This window comes from Macaca fascicularis, chromosome 2, assembly GCF_037993035.2.
Source record: "Macaca fascicularis isolate 582-1 chromosome 2, T2T-MFA8v1.1".
NCBI classification, from domain to species: Eukaryota; Metazoa; Chordata; class Mammalia; order Primates; family Cercopithecidae; genus Macaca; species Macaca fascicularis.
In genome coordinates, this window is record NC_088376.1 from 37,454,387 (window position 1) to 37,473,869 (window position 19,483).

General features: G+C 38.8%; 1 protein-coding gene across 50 annotated transcripts in view; it reads left to right on the top strand.

Moving 5' to 3' along the window:
- CEP63 (centrosomal protein 63) overlaps nt 1-19,483 on the top strand; it is a 124,668-nt gene that overhangs the window by 59,635 nt on the left and 45,550 nt on the right. For 16 of the 50 annotated variants that reach the window (XM_005545813.4, XM_045386943.2, XM_065539936.2 and 13 more), the window contains 9 exons: nt 1,188-1,421; nt 1,728-1,867; nt 2,934-3,071; nt 4,688-4,802; nt 5,686-5,883; nt 7,820-7,906; nt 11,685-11,890; nt 12,692-12,971; nt 14,884-18,526. In XM_005545813.4, coding sequence (XP_005545870.3) covers nt 1,188-1,421; nt 1,728-1,867; nt 2,934-3,071; nt 4,688-4,802; nt 5,686-5,883; nt 7,820-7,906; nt 11,685-11,890; nt 12,692-12,971; nt 14,884-15,042 — 1,557 coding nt within the window. In that variant the 3' untranslated portion in view covers nt 15,043-18,526. Of the gene's footprint in view, nt 1-1,187; nt 1,422-1,727; nt 1,868-2,933; nt 3,072-4,687; nt 4,803-5,685; nt 5,884-7,819; nt 7,907-11,684; nt 11,891-12,691; nt 12,972-14,883; nt 18,527-19,483 lie in introns of those variants that run through there. The other 34 variants (XM_074031083.1, XM_074031086.1, XM_074031079.1 and 31 more) reach the window with 9 other exon arrangements.

Consider the following 19,483-nt stretch of genomic DNA (forward strand, 5'->3'; position numbering starts at 1 on the left):
TAGTAGTCAGTAGATATATCATTGAGAGAAACCAATTTGAGATGTACTATATTTGTCTACCTCTTTTAACTCAGGAAGTGTCCAAAAACTGATGACAGAACCAATCTCTCCTCCCTTATAAGCACCTTTTCCTCCAATAAACAAAAATCCACAATTTCCCCATTTCTCTGAATTTAAAGAGCATTTTATGGTTACTTTGACTAATCTAAATATGAATGTTTATAATGTTAAAACAGAATAATTACAACATGCTCCAGGTGGCGGGGGCGGGGGGCGGAATTTAAACTACAAATTTAGTGATTTTGAAATCTAATTTCTAAACTTCCATCAGAAATATAATAATGCATTATAGCTTCTATTTCCTATGTTTTAAATAGGAAATAATTCCAGCCAGGTTGCAGTTGAATTTCTGTGTAAGTAGGTAGGATACTGTAGCATCTCTTCTCCTGAGGAATCCCTTTACTTTATCCATTCTTTTCTATTTATTTATTTCTTTGAGACAGATTCTCACTTTGTCACACAGGCTGAAGCGCAGTGGTATGATCTTGGCTCACTGCAACTTCCGCTTCCTGGGTTCGAGTGATCCTCTCATGCCACCATGCTTGGGTAGTTTTTGTATTTTTTGTTTCTTTGTTTTGAGACAGAGTCTCATTCTGTCACCAGGCTGTAGTGCAGTGGTGCAGTCTCGGCTCACTGCAACCTCCGACTCCCTGGTTCAAGTGATTCTACTGCCCCAGCCTCCCAAGTAGCTGGGATTACAGCCACGCGCCACCACGCCCAGCTAATTTTTGTATTTTGATGGGGTTTCACTATGGTGGCCAGGATGGTCTCGATCTTCTGACCTCGTGATCCACCTGCCTCAGCGTCCCAAAGTGCTGGGATTACAGGCGTGATCCACCGCACCCGGCCAATTTTTGATAAAGACAGGGTTTCGCCATGTTTCCAGGCTGATCTCCAACTCCTGAGCTCAAACGATCTGCCCGCCTCAGCCTCCCACAGTGTTAGGCTTACAGGCATGAGCCACCATGCCCAGCCTCTCAATTCTTTCTTACCCCTTCTCAATGTATATATATTTTAGTGAGCCAGTGCTTTATGCTTCTATGGAAATAATAGTTTCATTTTAGTCTTATTCATTGATTATTTTATAATTTCCCTTTTACCTATTGATTGATAGTCTGTGTTTCTAGGCTCAGCTCGCCAATCGGAAACAGAAATTAGAGTCTGTGGAACTTTCCAGCCAATCAGAAATTCAACACTTAAGCAGTAAACTGGAGCGGGCCAATGACACTATCTGTGCCAATGAGTTGGAAATAGAGCGCCTCACCATGAGGGTCAATGACTTGGTTGGAACCAGTATGACTGTCCTGCAGGAGCAGCAGCAAAAAGAAGAAAAATTGAGGGAATCTGAAAAACTATTAGAGGTCTGTTTTAAAATCACTGTAATTGGGGGAAGCGTGTGTATGTGTGTTTTATAAGAGAGTGTTATTAAGATAGAACTAGGTTCTACAATCTATACTTTCTTCCCTGCTTTATAAATGATGGATCAGATATTGATAGTTTTGTTAATATTGTGACTGTTACATAACTTACAGTCTGACTTCCTGGCTTCTTATGAAATAGAAAAATTGTAATAATAGCTGGCTTAGAAATTTCTGGGTATTTTGCAGGTTCTGCAGGAAGAAAAAAGAATTGAAGGAAAATTACAATCATATTTGACTTTTTCGCAGGCTCTGCAGGAAGAAAAGAGAGAATTAAGGGCAGCTCTTCAGTCTCAAGAAAATCTCATCCATGAGGGAAGAATGCAAAAGGAGAAGTTACAAGAAAAAGTAAAGGCAGCTGACACTCAACATGCTGTAGAAGCTATAAGGTCAATTTAATCTTAAATATTATTCATCTTAGCCACTTAATGGCTAGGCATTAAGCACTAGGCTTATTTTTATTTTTATTTTATTTTTATTTTGTTTTCAGATAGTCTCCTTCTGTTGCCCAGACTGGAGTGCAGTGGTACAATCTCAGCTCACTGCAACCTCCACCTCTCAGGTTCAAGCGATTCTTCAGCCTCAGCCTCCCGAGTAGTTGGGACTACAGGTGCACGCCACCATACCTGGCTAGTATTTTGTATTTTTAGAGATGGCCATTCATCATGTTGGCTAGGCTGGTCTTGAACTCCTGGTCTTGAACTCCTGACCTCAGGTGATCTGCCCACCTCGGCCTCCCAAAGTGTTGGGATTACAGGTGTGAGCTGCCACGCCTGTCCAAGCACTGGTTTTAATACTGCATTTTCATAATTTTATGTTTGATCGTATTGTGGATTTTCTTAATTGGCTTTAACTTCTGAGTTAGGTTTTTAAAGTGTTATAAAATTTTGTGTGGTTAATTTTCTTCTGCCACCAGTTTGGGTCCCTAACAGAGAGTCTCATGTTTAGAAAGTTAGAAGCCAAGGTCAGTTTGCATGCTTTGGGAAAATCCAAACATGCAGGGAATTGTCATTCACGTCTCCTGGAGGCCTCACTTTCTTGGTGGAGTAGGTGGTGATTAGTAGCTGCTTATCAATAATAGCAGCCAGCCATTGGGCTAACCCTCTTGCTTGATGTAAGTCTGGTGTACATTTTTATTTTTGCCAGAATTCTCCTGTAACTTTTCAGTTTCTTTGGTACAAGGTTTCAAGTGTCACTGAAGTGATTTTGTCATTTTGTCTTTTTCCCTTGAAAAATAGGCCAAATCCCAGTTAAGAAGGGAGTAAATTGCTGCTTTTATAACTTTTAGCACCTCTTGACTGTCTTTCCTCTCCCAATATTCTTTTTATAAAGCAGGAGACAAACTGAAGAGTTCCAAAGAGTTTATCAAAAATGGTTGGGAAACACAAACTAGATGTGCATTGTTTGTGTTTGCAGAGATAAAGGCCTTAACAGTCATCATATGTCTTTCCATAGGCTACGGGAAGAATCTCTGGCAGAAAAGAAGTACACCTCTCAAGGGCAGGGGGACTTAGACAGTGTGCTCTCGCAGTTGAATTTTACCCATACTAGTGAGGAACTTCTGCAGGCAGAGGTGACTCGTCTTGAAGGCAGGTACATAATTATACACACATTTCAAAAATTTCAAGTTGTTAAAATGAATTTTTGATCATCATATTGATAAAGTAAATGAATATAGTAGTCATAGTGAAAAAAATAAGATTTTTTTCTAGCATCCACAAACTGCCTGAGTTCTTGTTTCTTTTTTTTTTCTTTTTCTTTTTTTTTTTTTTTGAGATGGAGTCCCACTCTTTCACCCAGGCTGGAGTGCAATGGCGTGATCTCGGCTCACTGCAACCTCTGCCTCCCGGTTCAAGCGATTCTTCCTCCCCAGCCTTCCAAGTAGCTGAGATTACAGGCGTGCGCCACCACGCCTGGCTAATTTTTGTATTTTTGTAGAGACAGGGTTTCACCATGTTGGCCAGGCTGGTCTTGAACTCCTGACCTCAGGTGATCTACCCGCCTCAGCGTCCCAAAGTGCTGAGATTACAGGTGTGAGCCACCACGCCCTGCCCTAAGTTCTTATTTCATTGAGAAGACAGCAGCAATTAAAGGAGAACTTCTTAATCTTTCTGTCATCAAAACTACCAGTCTTCCCACACCTGTGCCTTTCTGCACTTCTAAGACCAACTACTCCACTTGTGTCCTTTTTCTGTAGTTATATCCTTTCTTTTCTACATCATCAAGTTCTTTCTCTCCGCTGAATTATATCCACTGGTATAAAATATGCTATAACGTCACCCATCTGGGGGAAAAACCATCCCTTAATCCTATATCTCCGTCAAGTTACTTCCACATTTCTGTACTTCTCTTTAAGACCAAATTCTTCAAAAGAATTGTCTATACTGACTCTACTTCTTTACCTTTCACCTGTTTAGCAGCCCTTCACTTAGGTTGTCCTCCCTGCCACCTTGGAAGCAGGGTAGGAAGGGGTAACAGTTGACACACGGTGATCCTCCTTTTTGTTCTGCTGTGGTGGTGTTACTTCCTTGGGTGTTAATTGAATCCTGACTAATGCTATACCATACCTACCTAAACTCTTGTCATTGTCGTACTTATAATTTTTTTTTTGGTTTTTCATACCTCTCAACTTTTGGATTGGGAAGAGTGTGATATTTTGTTTTAAACACATGACTCATTATCATTTGTACACTGGCATTTTCTGTATGTAAAAGATAAAATTACTTTTAACATGAACTGTTAACCTTTAGGCAAACAACAAGAGAAATATCATTTTACACTTTTTAAGTTATCTTTAAGTAATACATTTTTTGTTTTTACATTTATTTCTGGTTTTGGAAACCAGTAAGTATTTTCTTTTATCTACATGTTAAATGCACAAACATACATACACACACATATTTTCTGCTTTATTCCTTTTGGAATACTTGGAGTACTTGAGATAATCTTTGTTATCATTGAAGTATATGTGTACTCTTCCATTTGACTAAAATTAAGTTTATTATTTTTGACATTGGGACAACAATTTACATTTTTATCACAGTTTTTTTATTGATTGGCTTTTTAGTAATATTTAAATGAGTGATGTGATGTTTAAGATATTGGCTGAATATTTTTTGGACATCAAGAATGTAAATTATATAGTCCAATTTATAGGTTTCGGGATTTTGGTTTTGTTTTAAATATGGGATCTTATTTTTGTCATACAGTTTGGAATCTGTGAGTGCAACATGTAAACAGCTGAGTCAAGAACTAATGGAAAAATACGAAGAATTAAAGAGGATGGAAGCACATAACAATGAATACAGAGCAGAGATTAAGAAGGTAAAAATATGCATACCTAGGATTGCAAAATTGTATGTGTTTATGGACTGAGCTGTGGGTTTGGAGATTATAGGGGTTATTTTTAATGAGAGAAAAATGTAGTTCAAGGGGCCACTTGATATTTAGGAGTGGAAGAGTACGTGGAATGTGCATAGGGAAAGTGCCTTCTTTCTCTGGCATCCCCCCGATGCCCAATAAATATTTTTAAGATAATTGAAGGCTGTTCCCTTTGAACTTAAAAACTTTATTTTAAACATGTTTTAATGAAAAGTTTTCTAAAAGACATACACTTAGTGTTTGCAAAAAAATATGAACTGTCATTTAATATTTTCTTATTGCCTAAACATAGTATTTATGGATTGTCTCCTGTGCTGTGATGTGGTTGGTATCCTTGTCAGCTATTGAGGTATGCAGAGCTGTTTGTGTCTATATGAGTGGGTCCTAACTGTCCTATTTGTTGTTTTGTATTTTTTGTTACTTCTTGAAGATTACTTCTCGCTTGTTTCTTCCTCTTGTTCTTTCTGTTTGTTATCCTGTGGACCAAGATACCATATGAGCAAAACTTTTAGATTCACAACTAAAAAAAAGAATGAAGGTCACAAGTACTGTCCTCTAAATAGTGTGCATGGACCTTGATTGTGGTCCTCAGCACTTGAATAACCCATCTCTCCCTGTTTTGAGGTATAATAAATGATTGTAGGTATAACCACCTGACCTTCAGTACAGATATGCAACTTGGTTAATTGCTAATTTTTCTGCAGATTTAATTCAGGAGAAATTTAATGTCTTGAGATAAGGTAAGCTTTTATTTTATTAGCTGGTAACATATTATTCTATCTAAATGCTTTCTCTTTTGGTGCTTTCTTTTCTGCTTTCTTTATAGTTGAAAGAACAGATTTTACAGGGTGAACAAAGTTACAGTTCTGCACTAGAAGGAATGAAGATGGAAATCTCCCATCTAACTCAGGAGTTACATCAGCGAGATATCTCTATTGCTTCCACCAAAGGTTCTTCCTCAGACATGGAAAAGCGACTCAAAGCAGAGATGCAAAAGGCAGAAGAAAAAGCAGTAGAGCATAAGGTGAAGCCTGAACAAAAACTTTTTTAAATTTGAAATTTGTTTTAAAGATGGAATTGATTAAAGACATAATTTTCATAATATTTAATTCAGTGAATTTTTATTAGATACCTGCTTTGAGCTGAGGGTATGCTGGTTAACAGAGAGTTTAGTGAGGGTGGTGCAGAGGTGAGAGTAGACACAGACAAGTAAAGTGACTATATCAGTGGTGTATGATGAGAGTCACTAGAGATCACAAGCAGCCTGAATCTAGACCACTCGCTGCAAAGGCCTTCCAGAAGGTGTGATAGCAAAGCTAAGTTAGGAGCGAGCTGGGTGAGGGGAAGGAAAAGTATTTCAGGCACAGGAAAATACAGAGGTCTCTAAGAGATAGTAGAACACGCTTGCTGTGGTTGAAACACGCTTGCTGTGGTTGAAACTAGAGTACACGTGGGATGAGTGGAAGGTATGAGACTGGAAAGCAGAGACTGGCTGCTGAAAGGCTCTGTTAGCCACATAAAGGAGTTATACTGTGACCTTGAGGTCAGTAGGCAGTGGCCACAAGCAGGAGTAAAATTCAGTGGTCTTTAAATGGAGAATAAGCAGGGAGACAGAGCACCCAGATGCTGTTACAGTGGTAAGATGGTGGCCTGAGCAGTGGGTAAGGGAGGGAGAGATAAATGGATGAATTCTGGAGATACTGGGCTGGTAAAAATGACTGGGCATTGTATTTGATTGGCAGGGAGGGTGAGGTAGGCAGAGTTAAGAAATGGTGTTCCACAGGATTTAAGCTTAGGCAACTGATGGAAAGTGATGCTCTTTAATTAAATAGAGAAAAGACAGGGATCTAGTTTGGCGAAGGATAATGAATTTGTGTGAAAAGTACACAGACTGGGGAAACTGGTGGAGAGGACTTTGGTTTAACACATTTGTTTGGAATAAAGGCTGGAATTTTGTGTGGATAATAGTCATTTCCACAGAAGGCCTGGAGTTAAAGATTAAAATCAGGATTAGGTATTTAGCTGTGGCTGTCCTTTCTTCATGGTGACATTTGAAACCCCCTGAAAGACTTAATGATTATAGTGAGAAAGCATAGCATAAAAAGAGAAGTGACTGAAACCAAACTTAGGATACTTCTCATTTAGCGTGTAAAAGATGTTGGAATGAAGCTTAAAAAAAGGGAGCAGTGAGGAGGAAAATCAGATAGTTTTTGCCAAGCCAAGGAAAGAAGGAATATTTTCTTTTTTTTTTTTTTTTTTGAGACGGAGTCTCACTCTGTTGCCCAGGCTGGAGTGCAGTGGCGCGATCTCGGCTCACTGCGAGCTCCGCCTCCTGGGTTCACGCCATTCTCCTGCCTCAGCCTCCCGAGTAGCTGGTACTACAGGCGCCTGCCACCACTCCCGGCTAATTTTTTTTTTTGTATTTTTAGTAGAGACGGGGTTTCACCGTGTTAGCCAGGATGGTCTCGATCTCCTGACCTTGTGATCCGCCCATCTCGGCCTCCCAAAGTGCTGGGTGAGCCACCGCGCCCGGCCAGAAGGAATATTTTCAAATGGGAATGGTTAAGCACAAAAGCTAAGGGGAATGAGAACTGAAAATAAGTTATTATTTTGTGAATAAAGTACAATTCCATGTGACGTTGCAGGTAGAAGCCAAGTTGGAGGAGTCCAACACAGGAGAATGGGTAGGGATTTAAGGGATTTACCAGTGAATTGAAACTTTGCTGCTTTATCACCTGATTTATCCTATTAGAATGATATCTTCATCCCATTCATGTTCATTCAGCTTAATAACACCTTATAAATCTTTTTAGAAAGTCCATATATATATGTATATTTATATATGTTTATATATAAATGAAGAATATGACTTAGCCTAATGAAAATTCCATGTGGAAAATTTTGTAAGATGCATTTGATTTACATGTTATATTTATTTTTTTCTGCTTTCCCCTTTTCAGGAGATTTTGGATCAGCTGGAGTCACTCAAATTAGAAAATCGTCATCTTTCTGAAATGGTGATGAAATTCGAATTGGGTTTACATGAGGTACATAAATAGAAACTTAAGTTTTTCTACTATCCATGCCTTAAAAAAAATTACTTTGTAAATATTAACATTATAAACAGAGAGTTAAGATCAACTTAGATCCTTTTGCAGAAATTTTCTCAAGGAAATGAAGGCAAAATGCTGGAAGTGAGCAAAATATGACTCTCCACTCCAGCAGCAGGAAGGGTTTTTGTTTGTTTGAGATGGGGTTTTGCTCTTGTTACCCAGGCTGGAGTGCAATGGCGTGATCTTGGCTCAACCTCCACCTCCCGGGTTCAAGCGATGCTCCTGCCTTAGCCTCCTGAGTAACTGGGATTACAGGCAAGCGCCACTACACCCGACTGATTTTGTATTTTCAGTAGAGATGGGGTTTCTCCATATTGGTCAGGCTGGTCTCGAACTCCCGACCTCAGGTGATCTGCCCGCCTCAGCCTCCCAAAGTGCTGGGATTACAGGCGTGAGCCACCATGCCCGGCCATGAAGGTTTTTTTTTATATTATGTATGTGATAAAATATACCTACAGTCTGTGTTCTTAGTTGGAAGAATGTATATTAAGGACTTAGCATAGTACCTGGCACTTAGTAAGTATGCAATACATGCTAGATGGTGGTATTTTTATTATTATCGTTAATGATTATTATGTTTATGTTATCTTTTTAGAAAGTATATTGTCTTTAAAATAATTTAGCTTTAATTTTTTTTCTGCAAGATATTCACATAGTAAAATATTTTAGAATCTTTTATATTCAAGGACTTTTAGTAGGTGCTATAATGAACACAGGATAAATAAGATAGCATTCTTGCCTTTAAGAGAGATTTTGGATCAGCTGCAATCACTCAAATTACTCTAGCCTTTAGGAGACTAGAGTAATCTAGTAGCAAGGGTAAGAAATGCATACAAGCTTCTGTGAAACCAGAGAGAACATGATTAGCCAACAGTGAGTTACAGTATAGATGCTCTTTTAACTGTTTTGTTACAAAGTTCCTATAATTTGTGAAATGACTCATCTATTCTGACCCATCTTTTCTTGGTGTAGGTCAAATGTCTGAAAATTGTATAAATGCTTATTTCCTGGATTTCCAGAGAGTATTCCTCCAAAAAGATATATAATTCCAAGGTGCTCCCTGTTTGCTCTGAAAAGTTCTAATTTCACAATCCAGGATTGTGGATACTGGGGTGGAAGAATGTGCAAAAAGACTATTGTAGAGTACCTTATTTCAACTGGAAAAACGGGGGACTATTTTTGTAATCTTTCAGAAGGGTAAGATTCTCTAAACATCATGAAGTCATAGAGGATTTTACAACATAAAAATGTGAAGTTTCTGGAAGGTAAAAGGCCCTATTAAAAAAGGCTAATAGGGAGAAAACAATTTATAATCAGACAAAAGGTTAATGTAAATTATTAATACATAAAAATTCCCTACAAAGATAATAAGGAAAAGATAATCCAGTAGAAAAATAGGCAAAGGATGTAAATAGATACCTCATAGAATTAATATAAATATCTAGTAAACAAAGAAAACTGTTCAACCTCTCTAATAAAGCAAAATAAATAGACATTCTTTTACTAATTGGTTTGATAATAACCTTTAAAAACTAATATATAGCCAATGTTAGAAAGATGTAAGGAAACAGATTGATTGCACTGTCAATGAGAAAGTGAATTGATATGGCCTTTCTAGAGGACAGCTTAGCAATATCCCTCAAATGCGTAAATACGTATAGCCTCTAAATTCCTGGGTCATGTGTGTTTCTGATTTTGATAGTCATTGCTGAATTGTTTTCAGAATGGTGTTAATCTTTTTACATTCCCTTAGAAACCATTCTCTAGGAGCAAATGTGCATAAAATGGTCATTGCAGTATTGTTTGCAATGTCCAAAATTTTGAAGTAAACTAAATATTTATTTCAGTGGTTAATTTGTGATTTTATGAATATTACACTGTCATGGAAGGTGGCAGGTGAAAACACTCATCTGATCTTGCTGTATCCTCAAATCCCTCTAAAACTATCATGAAAGGATTTATTTTTAAAGCACAAATCCACAAGGTTGGGAATAATAGGAGAGGAGACAATAGCTAAACATTTTATAAGGGGGAAGATGGGAAGGAAGGAAGGGAGGGAGGGAACTTCATATCCCCTAATAAAGCCAGTATTAAGCTAGTAGTGGAGAACTCTAAGAACTAAACTGATTTACACCACAGAATTCTGTAAAGGCTTAGGTTTCGGCAGTACTTGATTGAGAGACTCTTATGCAGTGATTATCTGTTCATATTTAAGAATTGAGAACTCTTGGGGAACTTTAGCCAGACCATGACCAGAGATGCTGTTCAGCTTAATTTCTCCTGAAACTTCCAGCTGTCAATAATAGTGGTAATACTGTTCTTTCTTTACACAGCTAGATGTGTGCTTGCTACTCAGTTTTCATATTACCTTTCATATTCATTTATCTATAGTAATTGTTTATAAAATAATAACTTAGAGAAATTTTTAAAACATACCTGAACAAAGGTAAGCATCATCATTTTTTATTAAGTATGTTTAATGACATCAGACATCAAACTGGTGAAAACCGTATCAGCAGTTTAAGCTTTCTCTAGTTTTGAAATTACATACAGTGTGAATATGTTGTACATATTATGAAGAATAATTATTAGAAAGTGCCCTTTTGCATTTTACCATGTAGAAAGCTGAAGTTACTGGTACAAATGAATGTTTGGGTTAAATGTCTATTTTAATAAATTACCTAATTATCTTAGTAATGAAAGCAACAGCTCTGATAAAATACATTATTTACCATGTTTTAAAAACTGATAATAGTTTCATTTTAACTCGTATGTCCTGCAGATGTTCTTCTCTGGTATTTTATCTGGCATTTACAACTTGTTGAAAGATTTTGTAGCTCTTAGTCACTACTTGTACACAGATAGTTCACAGATATATTTTAAAGTTTATGTTTTTGTTAGGAAAATTATGTTTGTTAGACCACTCTTGACGAGCTTACTTTCAGAATTTTTTTTTTTTTTTTTTTTTTGCAGAAAAGACCAAGCTAACCATGGTATTAAACTCCAAAGATTACCATAACTTTGCATAATACTAATTAAAACATTTTGTCATCAGAAAAAAAATCACCCAGACTACCATTTTTTCAAGTAGTGTCTTACCAGGAAACACCTCGAATTGAAAAGCAATCAAATATATGATACCAGATCGCAATAGTAATTCCCACTATGTACTTGAATCCTGCCTTATCATGTCCAAATTTATATATGAGTAGATATCAAAGTTGTAGAAAAGTGTTTAATATTAGAGAGTATTTATTTTAAAGTCCCTGCCAGCCAGATTTTTTTCTTAGAACTTTTTGTTCAAATTTCTTTCCTTGAACTAGGTCTCTGTTTTCTTCCACTGGTATTCTGGGGCTATTCAACCTTCACCTTCTTGCAGAAGAAACATGGCCGCTATTTTCCTTCTTTTTCCCTGTTTCTGATTCCCTCTTACAACTTTCCTCCATCCTGGTTCCATCCTTCCTCCACCTCCTTGGAATTCCTTGCCACACAAGGAAGCCCATTGTGGTTCTAGCGTTTCACCAGCATTTACTTGAAGAATTCTTTATCTCTGTTAGTCTTAGAGGCCTAAAAACAAATCTTCACTTTTTCTAAATTAAAGCCATAGATTAACTACTTACAACTAAAAAATACTGAAATTTCCAACCAGCAGTATCACAGATCACAAGTATTCTCGTATAGATTAAGTGACTCTAGTATTCTTTTTTATTAGGCAAAAGAGATTTCACTAGCAGATCTCCAGGAGAATTATATTGAGGCATTAAATAAATTAGTGTCTGAAAATCAACAACTACAGAAAGATTTGATGAATACCAAATCTCAGCTGGAGATTTCTACTCAGATGTGCAAAAAACAAAATGACAGGATCTTTAAACCAACACACAGAAGAACAACTGAGTTCAAGAATACAGAGTTCAAGTAAAATTTCTTAAAAGTTTATTTAAAATGTGTATTGGTACAATATAATTCTCATTTCTTTGAGAATAATTTCTGACTTACAGAAATTAAATCTTCATCAAAGGACTCCATGTTTAATTCTGAAGGATAGTGTACACAAGGAAAGCCATGATCATGTTAAAAAATTGGTGGGGGAGGTGTATAGCGTTTTCATTAAAGCTTGTGTTTTGTACACTCTGGATGTCAGTGTAAACAACATGTGTATTACCTGAGACTTTTCATGCTGCCTTCCACCTCTTCAACCCCATTTGCCCATAAGAAGTAGAATATGGCTTTTTATAAACAGCTTCCTTTGTGTTTTTAGTCAGTTTGTTATAGGCTGTTACCATAAGAAATAAGCAGTCAGTGAAAAGCCACCTGGCTTCAGCTCATACTATATGGCTTACATGTTTTCTTACCCAAAGCCTTCGCTGACACGCTCACCTCTACTCCTACACCAGCCCAACCCTCTAGTGAGGTTAGGTGCCTTCTTAGGTGCACAGCACTTCTCCTGTCCCAGCACTAACCACACTAGATTACCTGGCAGCTTGTTTGTCTTTCTTGCTATACCATAAGTGTGTGAGGGCAGGGACCTGGTAGTGGGGATTGGATATTTGGGACCTGAATGAATGAAAGAACACCTGATCTCAGTAGATTGCTCATTTTGTAAATTCTAGCCTTATTAATTAGGCTGTTGGCTTAAGCAAATTTCCTACATTTCTGTTGGAGAAAGAAAAGTTGCTACAATTTTTTATTTGTTTTGTTTTCTAATCTACCATCCAGGCCAACCCATGGCCAGCACAGACATGATGGAATAAAGACTGAGCACTACAAAACAGGTCTTCATTCTCCAAGAGGACAAGCGTCGGATAGTATAGACCCCATGTCTAGGGTGCTAAGCCCCCTGAGTCCTCAAATCAGCCCTTGCAGCTCCACCAGGTCTTTGACTTCCTACTCTCTGTGTAAAAGTCACTCTTTGCCTTCAGCGCTAGATACAAATGAAGCCAATTTTTCTGACACTGTGTCTGAGAGTATGAATGACCAAGAAGAGTTTATGTCTTCGGTATGGAAACTTTCTGATCTTATTAATTTATTAGTTTTTTAGTTTGATTTTATTTTTTATTTTAAGGGTGAAGAGGGTGATTTTTTTTTTCCTTACTGGTTCTTTTATCATAAGTACTCTTCATTATTCTCAGGTATATCCCTGTCATACAGTTTTTGCTTGTGAAGAGACTTTCAGCCAAGACTACTTTTCAAAATGTTCTGAAATGTGTTATAGTTATTCATTTGTCTTTAACACTTATTGGAAATTCCCTTCCTGCCCTTTTAAGAGATGCTCAATTTTCTTCTGGAATGGTTAGTTCAAGAAATGTCTCTGGATGCCAACATAGTCCTGAGGCACAGGCAGTGAAGGAAGAAAAGAGAAGCTGCTGGAAAGGAGAAAGGGAGTTCAGAGGTGGAGGAAGTGTGTGCCTCTGATGTGTGCAGAGCATGGCTTGGGTGTCACAGATGGTGGCCCTCAGAGCAGAATGTGCCTTGGACACCATGCCGGTCCCTTGCTCCTTCCATTGCTGTGCAGCCTGCACCATCTTTTTGCCTTCTGCACCAAAGCACTTGCCATGGGCCCTTCATTTCCTATCACCAGCTGCAGCTGTATAGCCATGAAAGTGCAGTATTTTTGACTTATTAATGTGCCACCAAATCCATGGAAAGGTTTTCTTTTATTTTTCAAAATAAGTCCTCACTTCACTTTCTTCCTAAGTTTAGCAGCAGAATTATTTTGGCACCAAAACTTTCCCTGGCCTGAACTGATGTGTTAATTTGTATAGACTTTCTCTGTTCCACTTAGTGTGAATATCCATGTGTTTTGCTTCAGAAATATCAATGTGTTTGGTTATGGGATGTTCCCTCAGACTCCACTGGGGTAATACAGTTGATCCTCATTATTCACAGATTCTGTATCTGTGAATTTGTCTACTCCCTCAGCTTTATAACTCCCAAATCAGTATGCGCAGAGCACTTCCACAGTCATTCGTGGACATATACAGAGTGGCCAAAAATTTGAGTGCCGACTTGCACAATCTAAGCCAAGGTTGAAGTAGGCATCTCCACCAGAGGGTGGAGATGGATGGGACAGCGCAGTGTAGGGAAGAAGCTCAGCTCCATGCCAGACAGAGGAATGAGTAGAGTCTGAATTCCAGCCTCAGCACCAGTTAGTGGGGCGGCCTCAGGAGAGTTACCACTTCTGATCCTCATGTCTCTCATGTGAAATAAAAAATACAGAATCCACCAGAATGAGTTGTTCTAGGATTTAGGATTGTACTCTCTGTGTGGGGTGTGTGTATGTGTGTGTGTGTATTTGTTGTATGTGTATATTTCCCTGGGCCAAAAATTCTGTGTTTGCTAATTCAGTGTTCTGGGTGACTTTATAGAATACGACTGCTGTTGTGAATGAGTATTGACTGCATATGGCATATGTTCTGTACTACCTTTCTAAAAATCAGAATTCTGAAACATCGCTAGCCTCAAGGGTTTCAGATAAGGGACTGTGGACTGAAAATTTGGAGGAGAAAAAATATTGATTTTAGCTGGCATCTAATTTATTTTTGTTAAATTGTCTGTGCTTTAAAATGAAAGTGACATACTCAGGTTTTTAAAGTGAGTTTGAAATAATAGGCATTAACTATGGAAGGATATATAAGTCTAAACTGAAACGTTCTTCAGACCAATAACTAATATATGATACTTTACATGATTACAACTTGGGTCAGAAAGGGACAGATCTGTGTTAATTTTTACAGAATTTACTGAGTTTTGTTCTTTTATTGCTCTTATTAGGATGAAAACCAAAAAAGTCTCTTCAAAGGAAAACAATCAGCTTTTAATATTGCTAGTTAGAAAATGTCATGAACAGTGTGTCTTAGAAATATAATATTCTACTTATTTACACATGTCAAAATTTGTCTCTCTTCCAGTGTTCCTTGCCTGTTTCTCCCCTTGGTTCAATAGCTACTAGATTTTTGGAAGAGGAGGAACTGAGGTCTCATCACATTCTAGAGCGCTTGGATGCCCATATTGAAGAACTAAAAAGAGAGAGTGAAAAGACAGTGAGACAATTCACAGCCTTAAAGTAGCCTCTTAAAAAATCACAATCTTGGAAATAAAAATAAACACCAAAGAGTTACTGTCATCTGAAGTAGCAGCTCTTTAAAAACATGAAGAGATAAAATTATAAAAATGATACATCTAAAGCAGTGGTGAAGAAAGCTGAAAAACCAATACTTTTGATAGGCATTTTCTCTGCACTAGTTTGTTTGAAGGACTTCCTCCAGTGATAAGTTGTGAGAATAAACCACTTTGCTAGACTTTTTTCTCATATGAATATGTATTATCATAAAGTGATACTTATCTTGCTGACTTAAATGTGAATAGCTGTGTACTAATTGAAAGAAGGATTTTATGATACATGTTGAAAATAAAGTAACTGCAGGAACTTTCTTTAAGGGAAATGTGTAGAAGCATGGATTTAGGGGTCAAACTTACCTGGATTGATAGACTGGTTTTGCCATCCAACTGGGCTGGTTATTTACTAGGCTGGTAGCCCCTCTTAGCCAAGGGGCTGGTGGTGTGTAAAGTCAGGCTGGCAGTGAATAAGCGGGGTAGGCTAAAGAACCTTAGCAAGCAGTCCTCTCTTGCTCAGCACTTATGCAGAGGAGAGAGGCAGGGAGGGCAAGGGACTGGCTTTCGTGCATGGTGCCCATGGAATATCCATTGGAAATAAATGTTCAGCGTCTGCACTGCTGAGGACAAGTTTAGATGGGAGATAAAGATCTGGATGTTGATATGCCAGAAGCATTTGAAATCATGGGAGTTGATAAGATCCACCAGGGAGGCTGTGGAGAGAGAGGGGAGCAGGAGGCTGGGTTTGGGGCCCTGAAAGATGCCAGCATCTGAGAATCACAGGAAATAGATCTAGCAAAGGAACTAGATTGTGCAGTTACAGATGAGACAGGTCAGTGTAGTGTACTTGCCACCTTAAGGGTATGGCCCCTGTGAATCCTCTTTCTCTAGTGGATCTTTCCCATTAGCATAAAACATCCTGTTATTTCCCCTTTTTTAAAAAAAACTCATTTTTTTATACCTCTCTATCTACTGCTCTGTATGTTTATTTGCTTCCCTTCACCCAAACACTTCTGAAAAGAGGTGTCTGCAGTGACTCTTTCCAGTTTCTCACCTCGCCCCACCGTAGTTCTCTTCCTAACCCTCTCCACCACCATTTCCATCCCCAGACTGCTTTCTTGCTCTTGAGTTCACCAGTGACCTAATCACCGTCTGAGCATCATTCAGCACAGCTGGACTCTCTCTTGGCTTCTAAGACCTGGAACTTCTGGTTTCATCTCTACCTCATCCTCCACTCCATCTCATGGCTTTTCCTCTTCTAACCTGTAAGTCAGAGGGCCCCCTGGAGCTCTGTCATGGGTTTTCTCCCTCAGCATTCTCTTCCCTAGAAGTTTCCATTCCAATCTCAAGCTCTTAATGCCACTTATAGGCCAGTGACCCTTACATTTATTACTAATCTTGACCTCTCCCGGAGCTGCTGTCTTAGATACCTAGCTGCTTATGCAATGTCTTCACTTGGATGTCTGACAAACATCTTGTTTCCAAGAGAGAACTCTTTATTCTCCCTCTTGCTAAGATTCCATATCAGGACACAGCATTATGTTTGCCTGTTCCTAGGAGTTGCTGATAATTCCTTCCTTACCCACGTCTGCATATCCAGTCATTTGGGAGGTCCTGAATCTTCCCCCAGAATCTTATCTCAGACCCAACCATTTCCCTCCTGCACTTCTACCACCTGATCCAGACTACTTCTCTCTCACCCTGATTCTGGCAGTAGCCTAACTGATACTACTCACACCAATAATTCAGGGAACTTCTGGAGTTATCCTTTAGAAAAGTAAATGAAACAGTGTCACCACTGCTTCCCTTTAGACTCTTCCAAGGCTTCTCTTTTTTTTGACTGAGATGGAGTTTCACTGTGTTGCCCAGGCTGCAGTACAATGGCAGGATCTCGGCTCACTGCAATCTCTGCCTCCCGGGCTCAAGTGATTCTCCTGCCTTAGCCTCCCGAGTAGCTGAGATTACAGGTGCATGCCACCAGGCCCAGCTAATTTTTGTATTTTTAGTAGGAACAGGGTTTCACGATATTGGTCAGGCTGGCCTCGAACTCCTGACCTCAAGTGATCCACCTGCCTCAGCTTCCTAAGGTGCTGGGTTATAGGCGTGAGCCACTGTGCCCAGTCCCAAGGCTTCTTACTCCACTCAGAATAAAATCCAAATGAATTAATATAGCCTACAGGGCCTCAATAATCTGGGCCTAATCTCCCGTTGCATCATCCTTTACTGTGCTCCACCCATGCTGTCCTCCTTTCTGTTTTTTGAGTACAACAAGCTTTAACCTCTTAGGGTCTTTGACTTGCAGTTTACCCTGAATATTCCCTTTCTCTTACCTCACCTGTGATTGGCATTTTCCCCTTGCAGGCCTGCACTCTGGCATCTTCTCATGAGCAAGCCTTCTTTGACTGCTGCCTCCCAAACCTGCTTCTCCCCATTTCTCTAGCTCATTGGCCTGCGTTATTTCCTTCATAGTGCCCACCACTATCTGAAATCATTTCATTACTTGATTTATGTTTGTATTGTCTATTTCTGCTGTTAGAATTAAAACTCCTTGAGGGCAAGGACTTTGCTTATCTGGTTCATGGTGGGATCCCCATTACCCGGCACAAGCCCAGCACTTAGGAGAGGCTCAGCTAGTTCGAACCAATGGAAAATGCCATTCCTGAGGTGCACCACATCATTTCTTCCGTGTTGGTGTGCATGCTGTCCTTCAGTTTGCCTCCTCTTCCCATACCCTGTCATGTGCTCTTGAAACTCCCCATTTACTTGGCTACTTTATCTGGCTTGGCAAAGCTTTCCCCTATACCCTGACCCACATCAGGGAACGTTTCTCCTCATTGCTCTCACAGCACCCTGTGTGTGGCCACGACCAGACTGTGCTATCCTCTTTGATTTCTGTCTCTCAGGGGCTAGGTCCTGCCTACATCCTCAGTCAGCATGCTGCCTAACACGTAACATCCTAAGCAAATACTGGGTGGATGAAAATCACTACTGTTCAAATCTTCATTGTATTTATCAGTAAAACCGAAATAATATCTAATGGCGTCGAGAACATTTACTGAAAATATGTATCTGAAAGGGCTTTGCAGATTTTCTAAAAATACTGTAGCTATGTGCATTGCTATTATATTCAGGAGATTTTTACTTTTAGACAGTCCCAAGCTTCAGCTTAAAATCTGTAGACTGCAACCCGTTTCTGAGATGTTTGTACTACGTGTTGACTAGGAGGAACAATGACAGACTCTGTAGTCACGAGAAATACTTAAGGAATCATGAGGTACTATGTATTTCCTTAAATTTGTACTGTTTTTTAAAGCTGAAGTATTTAGTAATTAATGGGTTATCCAAATTTGTCAGAAAATTCAACTGTAATTTAATGTCTCACCTTCATTTTTCAAAAAGATATATTAATACCAAATATTAAAATGTGTCAAGACTAAATCTGAGTTAGTGTCTTAACACACATTTTCCAAAATCTCAGAGATCAGGGTACCCAAATGAGATGAAAAGATTAGGGACCAGTAGTCTACTTTTGGTGTTTACAGATAATGTTTTATTGGGCAAGTCATCTCATTCCTCTTGTCCTGGATTCCCAATGAATTTTCATCTGTATTCCTATGCAGATTTTAGCTGAAGAGGGCAAAGTTAACTTCCCACTGTGGGCTGGACGTTACCTTCCCTTGCAGCCTCATTTGATCTCAACAAGTGTAGAAAAAATACTACAGCACTCTGTGTTTCTATGACATCTGCTTAAACCCAAACAATTCTTACCTTCTCTGTCTTACATACACATAACACCTGGTAAACTGCGGGTGATGATTTTCTGTTTTCAGAACACTCGAGTCCAGTACCGAATGAATCTAGTTACCCGGTTCAGTTGCCAGAGGAAGGCAGCCAAGTTACCTCTGAGCTTCAGATGGGGAAAAGCAGAGAAGAAAACATTTACCTAAAAGTTTTATGGTACTCATAAGATTAAAAAAAAAATCATAGACTTAAGAAAAGCACAGTTTTTTTCTCCGTGTTTGAATAAGCGTTTTGTAAAGTGTGTGAGCATCCAGAAGAGAAGTCCAACATTTTCATAACTGGTAATAATAATCTGCACAGCTCCCCCTACAGTGTGCTTCACTGTAGGTTGATGGCATAAGGCTGACTTCCAAATTCAGAGGAAACTGTTCTGAGAGGGCTCCAAACATGATGGTGTAAAGCTCTCATGGCCTGGAAAGGGAAAATTTAGAGGGATGATGGACTGCTTTAAACCAATCTTTTGTAAAAGATATTTCTCCACGGTGCAGTTTTGATAATTCAGACAATACAGTTCACATGTCTTTTTTTCTCTCTGTGAGGAACTAGAAGTTGAGAATTTTATGTTGCCCATTAAGGCCAGGTTCAATTATTTGA